This window comes from Trichoplusia ni, unplaced genomic scaffold (genome assembly GCF_003590095.1).
Source record: "Trichoplusia ni isolate ovarian cell line Hi5 unplaced genomic scaffold, tn1 tig00003614, whole genome shotgun sequence".
In the NCBI taxonomy this organism is placed as follows: Eukaryota; Metazoa; Arthropoda; class Insecta; order Lepidoptera; family Noctuidae; genus Trichoplusia; species Trichoplusia ni.
The window spans coordinates 37501-45318 of NW_020800425.1; the positions used below are offsets into that span (position 1 = coordinate 37501).

General features: G+C 38.5%; 1 protein-coding gene across 2 annotated transcripts; it reads right to left on the reverse strand.

Moving 5' to 3' along the window:
- Positions 1-2609: 2609 nt before the first annotated feature.
- On the reverse strand, positions 2610-6185 carry LOC113507982 (pollen-specific leucine-rich repeat extensin-like protein 1). 2 transcript variants are annotated; one of them, XM_026890919.1, is made up of 5 exons: positions 5911-6185; positions 5168-5786; positions 4548-4611; positions 4259-4353; positions 2610-2829 (listed from the first exon to the last, which is right to left on the reverse strand). In XM_026890919.1, exons 2-5 carry the CDS (start codon positions 5781-5783, stop codon positions 2678-2680), a joined length of 927 nt encoding a protein of 308 aa, XP_026746720.1. In that variant the 5' UTR covers positions 5784-5786; positions 5911-6185; the 3' UTR covers positions 2610-2677. The 2 variants fall into 2 exon arrangements, with proteins under 2 accessions (XP_026746720.1, XP_026746719.1); XM_026890918.1 differs by having other exon boundaries at positions 5900-6183.
- Between the last annotated feature and the right edge of the window lie 1633 nt (positions 6186-7818).

Here is a 7818-nt window from a genome sequence, read left to right on the forward strand (position 1 = left end):
CGCTTGAGAGCGAGAACACACCTCGAACGAACATACATACTAGGTACCTACCTACCTAACTACAATATAAATGCAAAAAAAATATATCATGGTGGGTGATCTTAGCGTCTTAAACGCATCTCTAACTATGCATACATATATGTATTATAGTACCTACTAACTAGTAGTAGTAGTAGTAGTAGTAGTAGTAACCAGAAACCCAGCAGAGGAGCGGAGGGGGGAGGGTAGGGGCGGGGGCTAGGTCTCCACTGTCGGCTTTCACTCACCTCGAGGGTAGGTAGTGTTTGAATGACACCACCGACGATCCCTGATCTGCTGATCTCGAAACTTTTCAGTTCACTCGGTCGCTTGGTACGTGGATATCTCATCGTATAACGTATTTCTCCTCCGATACTATATACGTTTAAGTTTGCAACAATGTCATGCGGCGCGCGCAGATGCGCGCACGTATGATGTTGTGCGCGTGCGCGTGCGCAGCTTTCAGCGACTTAACGTTGACACGCGAACATTATTATGTTAGTGTGTTTCACGTTAAGTCGCTGAATGTCGTCTACGAACGAAAAATGGACGACACACACATGTAGTAATATTATTATGAAGATGATCAACACACATACATATTATTATATATATATATATAAGTGTATATATATATATTAGTATGTAAGTGTGTAGTACTGTGTGTGTTGTGCGTTTGTGTAACTTCAACTGTGTGGACCGTCGGTTCGTAACAACGTTACGATTCGTTAACGGTTCAAATGTTATAAAATATGACTTTAATCGTGACGTGATCGATTCAAACGCGCACGGATACGCTAATGTGAATCTTTCGCGAGTTCAATCACGATTATTTATTTTGTGTAAATAGTATTGTTCTATATACGCATTATTATATGATTACATATATAAACTAAACAATGAATATAGTGAATACGGACTCTGTACAATCCGGGCAATTAAATCGTTGTTTGACGTATTTTATTATGTTAACCGAGATTATTATTAAAGTGAATGAAATCGTGTCTCGATACGAACGTTCACCATCGGGGTTTTTTCATTATATTGTACCCTTATAGGCGTCGTCGTAGTCGTCGTCGTCGTCGTCGAAAACAATATTCGTCTCAATTATTATACGAGCTCGCCCGTACAAGCGTCTGCGTTAATCCGTCGACGCGCGGGAATGAGGATTTCTCGTAAGTATCGATATAGAGAGAGGACGGTATACGTGTGTACCACCGCAATCGAAAATCGAAACGAACGAGAACGTCTTTCATATGAATGAAGCTCCCTGGTTGATCCTGCCAGTAGTTATATGCTTGTCTCAAAGATTAAGCCATGCATGTCTCAGTGCAAGCCGTATTAAGGCGATACCGCGAATGGCTCAATATATCAGTTTTGGTTCCTTAGATCTTACTCAGTTACTTGGATAACTGTGGTAATTCTAGAGCTAATACATGCAATCAGAACTCTGACCAGTGATGGGATGAGTGCTTTTATTAGATCAAAACCAATCGACGGATGGCCATGTGTCTGAAGTCGTTAATTTTGATGAATCTGGATAACTTTTGCCGATCGCATGGTCCAGTACCGGCGACGCATCTTTCAAATGTCTGCCTTATCAACTTTCGATGGTAGTTTCTGCGACTACCATGGTTGTCACGGGTAACGGGGAATCAGGGTTCGATTCCGGAGAGGGAGCCTGAGAAACGGCTACCACATCCAAGGAAGGCAGCAGGCGCGCAAATTACCCACTCCCGGCACGGGGAGGTAGTGACGAAAAATAACGATACGGGACTCTTACGAGGCCTCGTAATCGGAATGAGTACACTTTAAATATTTTAACGAGGAACAATTGGAGGGCAAGTCTGGTGCCAGCAGCCGCGGTAATTCCAGCTCCAATAGCGTATACTAAAATTGTTGCGGTTAAAAAGCTCGTAGTTGCATTTGTGCGCCGCGCTGTCGGTGCACCGCATCCGCGGTGATACTGACACGTCTGCGGAGCATATCGTCGGTGAGCCGGCGGTAATACGCCGGTTCAATATCAAAATCCTATCGCGGTGCTCTTCGGTGAGTGTCGAGGTGGGCCGACAATTTTACTTTGAACAAATTAGAGTGCTCAAAGCGGGCTCAAAATGCTGCTTGAATATTTCGTGCATGGAATAATAGAATATGATCTCGGTTCTATTTTGTTGGTTTTCAGAACTCCGAGTAATGATTAATAGGATAACTGGGGGCATTCGTATTGCGACGTTAGAGGTGAAATTCTTGGATCGTCGCAAGACGAACATCAGCGAAAGCATTTGCCAAAGGTGTTTCATCAATCAAGAACGAAAGTTAGAGGTTCGAAGGCGATTAGATACCGCCCTAGTTCTAACCGTAAATATGTCATCTAGCGATCCGCCGACGTTACTACAATGGCTCGGCGGGCAGCTTCCGGGAAACCAAAGATTTTGGACTCGGGGGGAGTATGGTTGCAAAGCTGAAACTTAAAGAATTGACGGAAGGGCACCACCAGGAGTGGAGCCTGCGGCTTAATTTGACTCAACACGGGAAATCTCACCAGGCCCGGACACCGGAAGGATTGACAGATTAACAGCTCTTTTATTGCTATCGGTGTCAGAACGCACTTCGCTTAAAACACTCGCCGATTCATGACCATTCTCTTTTACTTCTCATATTAAGACTCGAATATTTTTATCGATAGGAATTTCATGCGTACAAATATAGTGATGAATCTTTTCGTGTCAAACCTGAGTTCCCGCTGGACACAGCTTTCGCAGAGTCTTTCAAGTTTGGAGCTCTCCAGTTTTCTCGCTTTGCTTGGCCCGGCTGAGAACAAAGTCAATAAGCGCCAAGCAAATAACATTAGCTATTCTAACTTGTATCAAAACGAGCACAATACATAAGACATAACTCAGGCAGCACTTATTCAAAGTGGATATTTGAACATAATTTAAAACCATATTTAGTTCATGAAACAGGAAAAAGTAGTATTTCATTTCGTGTTTCAGATCAGAAAATGCACAAGTAAACAAATATTACATTTTATTTGGTAACTCAATTTATTTTTGACTGATGATGTGTTGTTTTGTCATCCTTTTAATAAATTACGTTCAAATATTCGCTTTATTATAAATTATGCCATTACTTTTAAAATAGACTCTTAATAAAAGTTGTTATCAAGTCCATTAACCCATGATTAGTTCAATGGTTTCTATCAAAGAAGGTACTATGCAATGGCAAATAGCAATAGGCTTGCCCCTATTACATAAAAATTTACTCTTGTAACCCAGAATGGATATAGATCACATCACATCAGTGGCATGTTAAACAAAGTCAAAATTGAACAAATATATCTGATTTCACAGCAGTTAGTTAGATGTATGTTTTAACAGGTGGTTTCGAACCATTCAATCATTTCCTATATTAAACCCATTTAAAATTAAGAATGTTCGTTAATAAGTGCCATTAATATATATTTTTTGATGCATGAATATAATGCTTTATTAAAACTATAGTACTCAAGCAATGGAATGTTTAATAAGTGGTCCCAGTAACACCACAATATTTTGAGACCTCATTAATTAGAGATACTGCAGTGTATGCTTAAGACGACCTATAAATATTGATTAAACTAATATTTAAAAAACATAAAATAGTTTAAGTAAGGTTTTATATATGTTTTTATTAAGCATTTATATTTGTAACTCTCCACAAAGTTTTATCAATTTGTCATGCCAGTTAGTATGTTTTGCTAGGTCTGATTAATTATGAACTCGCAAAGTACCTGGTGTGACTGAGCAAATCAAGTAATTTGAAAAAAGTCGGTCTCTGCTTTCTCGAAAACCTACTGATCCGAATGTAATGAAATTTTCTACACAGATATTCCAGAGCCTGAGAAAGAGATAGGTAACTTTAATAACATCAATCACATCTGTATTTGACAGATAAACTTTAAGAAGAACAACCTACAAACAAAACTATTGAAATAAATGTGGTTTGTAACAATAAAATAAAAAACTAATCAGCTTTTGTAAAAACCTAAACCTAAATCACTATAGATCTAGGTTTATGGGACCACTTATAAACAACACCATGTGTCAGTCAATCCAATTAGTCTTATTCCACAGTATTCGCGCATGCTAACATTGCTTATTCTATGCAACTGATTTTCGCTGAGCATTGTTTGGATTTTAATTCTTCATTTGTACCCTTTCGACGCCAAATTAATATCATAAAAAGAAATTGTGATAATTACCCTCAGAACATTCAGCCGGACGTTTTACCACAACAGTTTTTTTAGTTTTAGGTGCAACTGTTGACATTTGTGGAGGAGGCCTGCTGGCATCAAACCTGTAAAGTTAAATCAATCATTTTGTTGAAGATAAAATACGAAACGGAGTTCGTAAATACAAGAATCAGACATTTTTATTTCTAACATTTTTACTCTCACGGTTTTAATTTGATTTAGCCACTGAAGGTTTAATTGTATATTTTCATTATGTATTTTAGTTTTTATCTCTTCTAGTGTAAATAAAACAACTTACATGGGTAGAGGTGGTGACTGTTGAGTAGCAGCATACATAGCAGGACTGTTGAATGGAGCAGGAGCTGAAACAAAAAATAAGTAATGTAACATATATCAAAGTTAGTGTATACACATAGTTTACATAAGCTCCCTAAAAGACATTCCATCAGGGGTTTCCACAAAAACATACAAAATATGCACTAATGCTCTTCAAATAGATTGGTCGAGTACTTGGATGATACTCGGTACTCAGCATACTCAGCAGATATTCTGAGTATGCTCTCAGCCAACTTACTTAGTTTGAGTGGAGTGTAAACTTTGCTTAAAAAAGCAATATGTTTACATTAAGTATATATAAATATTATTATAAAGAATGTGTAGTACATTTAAGGTTAAGCAAAGTTGTACATTGTACATACATGTGCGCTTTTTTACATCTGCAAAACGGGTATTTGATAGAACTGAGGTAGTTGGCTGAGGACTTGGTTGAAAAAATTAAGCCGAGTAAAACTCGGTATGCTCTCATTACTCGGCACATTTTTCCAAAAAACAATAAAGTATCCTGTATGAAATCTGAGTCAGTTCCTTATCGCTATTGAGGTCATCACAACTTATTCATATATTATAAGCAATAATTACCTGTGAACACAGGCGGGGTCATTTGCGCAGGCACAGTAGCCATAGTCGGTGGAGGCGGCGGAGGTGGCGGCGGTGGCGGAGGCGCTAGCAGAGGCCTCAGAGGTGCTGGGGGCGGCGGCGGCTGAGCAGTCACGTAAGGGTGCGGGGGTGGCGGAGCAGCAGTCGCACATGAAGGCGCCACCACCGGAGCGGCCGCGGGCTGCGGCGGCGGTGGAGGGGGAGGTGGAGCCTGGCCCAAGTACTCGTTCACAAACACGTTCATTGGTGCAGAAAACATGGCTGCGTGTCTCTCGGCTAGCGCTCTAGGTATCTGACCAGTAGTCAGGAAAAGATTCTCCTCCTCTCTTGTGGTATGCAAGTAGGTACAGTCAGGACGCGCGCATCCAGTTCTATTTTGATAATCGTGGCAGAACTTCAATATGTTTTTCATTGACCCCACATCAAAGTCGTGACGAAATTTGCACTGCGTGCCTTTGCCACAAATACCCCAAACATAGTCACGGCATATTCTCTGTGGGTCCGAGGATGACCCGTTTCTCAAACGAGGGTCCGATGGTGGCGCTGATTGTTGTGATGAAGGCGGCTGATGGCCATTTACTTCGCTGTTGCTGCTCATGGACTGCAAAGATGATAACGAGTTATACATTATTTTTGATATTGTTATATAAAAAACAGAACTCATCGAACATCTGGTTGTGACTTTAGATCGAGAGATTTGAGACCAATGCTTACATTAAACTTACAGGCCGATATCATGTAACTAAATAGTAGAAGTTATTTCAAATATAAGCTTATAATATGGCAGTCACACCATCACGGAATTCAATTACATAAAGCTTTCCTTTTTTTGACTTCATCAGATTTATATTGCAGTAGTAATGAACAGTGTCACAACATTGTTGACCTAGGAACTTCAGTTGTTTGGACCACAGAGTCTCAACTCAACATTCTTCGTCACAGAATACATAAAATTGTCTATGGGAAAGTGAACTTTTCCACTGGTGAGTCTTACTTTCAAAACATTTTAAGTATAATATTGTATATCTTTTTGTATAAAAAAATTGTATTCGTACACAAAGGTAGGCAATCTTGTTTTTGTGAGGCAAAGCGCTTGAATGAGTAACTGTTCTGGAAATCGAGTCGTCGTTTTTTGGCAAAGAGTACATTCTACTTAATATAAGTTGTGTAGGACACTGTGTGTTAATCGCGACGCTTCACAATCCTAGGCGGTGGATGGTCACCGTAACTGGGAACTGTCCACTGGTGTCTTTTGTCCAAAACCTGAAAAATACAGTAAATACGTACCTAATAATCGCCAGATGGCGAGTTTGCACTGCACAAATGTTTCGAAACCAACTGAAAGCAAAACAGCTGACAGAGCTTACTTAGGAGGATGGATTTCAAATTTTGAAATACAGTTTAATTAATCTTGAAAAAATAAAAAGATAGCAATGTTATTTTTTGACATCCAGTTGATTTGTCCCCTTATGTTGTAAGTTTTTTTTTAAGTAGAATTATTAGAATCATCAAAGTATTTTTTTTAATTTTTGTGCAATCTTGATTGCAAAATATTCTGTAAAGGAAGAGTATCTGTTTTTTTTTAATATATTACTTAGGGCTTTATTTTTATAGTAACCATCGAAACACTGATTAAATGATGCAAAGGCTAGGTTTACTCACGCATTAACTAACAAAAACTAACTAACTAAAAGTTACTAAAAATATAAATTCATAAATATCTATATATACAAACCTGATAACTTAGATTATATTATACTTATAACATTTTTGCATTACTATATGAGACTCAATAGGAGTCCACAGTCCATCCGTTCAAAACAGTTTTGTGGACCAATTTATTAACATAAGTCTAATATTTTCTGTACTTAATAATTATAAATAATTTTAATCGGGGCTGACCGACTACTTTTGGACCCAACCGGTCGCGTGATCGCGAGTCGACTTGAAAAAACTGGGTCTGAAACTAATCGGGCACTCCCGATAAATAAGCGTGAGTAAACTGTTGCATAATTAAAATTAATTTAATAATTAAAATAAGCAATTCTGTAATTAGATTACCGACATTTTTATGACTGGAATATCATTCGAGTCGCAAGAGTTACAGTTTTAAAACTGAGGCGCATATACTTTAATGGACATCATCGTGATGATTTGACCAGCTCTTCACAGATTCACAGCCATGTGTGCATATTAGCACATTTTTCATATTTGGACTCAACGCCATTCAGCTGCTGTCAAGAGAAATTGGAAAAACGTATTAAGGAGTCTTTTGCTGGTTCTTCTCCATGGCATTTTGTAACCGTGCGCCTAGAGTCAATATTGTACGTTACCGTTTTGAAAGTGCCTGGTCTATAGGCCATATTGAAATAAAAGCTTTTGATTTTGATATTTTTCTTAGCTTACTTACTCCTTCGGATGTCTGAAAATGACGAAGTGCTTGAATTTGTTGAAAAGGTTAGAGAAAAATGTGATTATTTTAAATGACAAAGAATTTTTTAAAAAGGTTACTGGTAATATGGATCTGTTTTGCTTGCCTTTTGCGGCTAGCTACACTGTAGTAAGTGTAAGTAAAGTATTATTTAGGCAACATCTCCCTGTCATGTTGTTTTCTTCCATTCATCCCTTCTATT

Excerpts from the sequence above, each read along its gene's own strand:
- LOC113507982 (XM_026890918.1), bottom strand. The coding sequence starts at position 5,923 with ATGATATCGGCCTGTAAGTTTAAT. Across the intron at positions 5,787-5,899 it reads TATCGGCCTGTAAGTTTAAT|TCCATGAGCAGCAACAGCGA; the intron begins GTAAGCATTGGT and ends TCATCTTTGCAG. Across the intron at positions 2,830-4,258 it reads TCCGGCTGAATGTTCTGAGG|CCGGGCCAAGCAAAGCGAGA; the intron begins GTAATTATCACA and ends CTTTGTTCTCAG.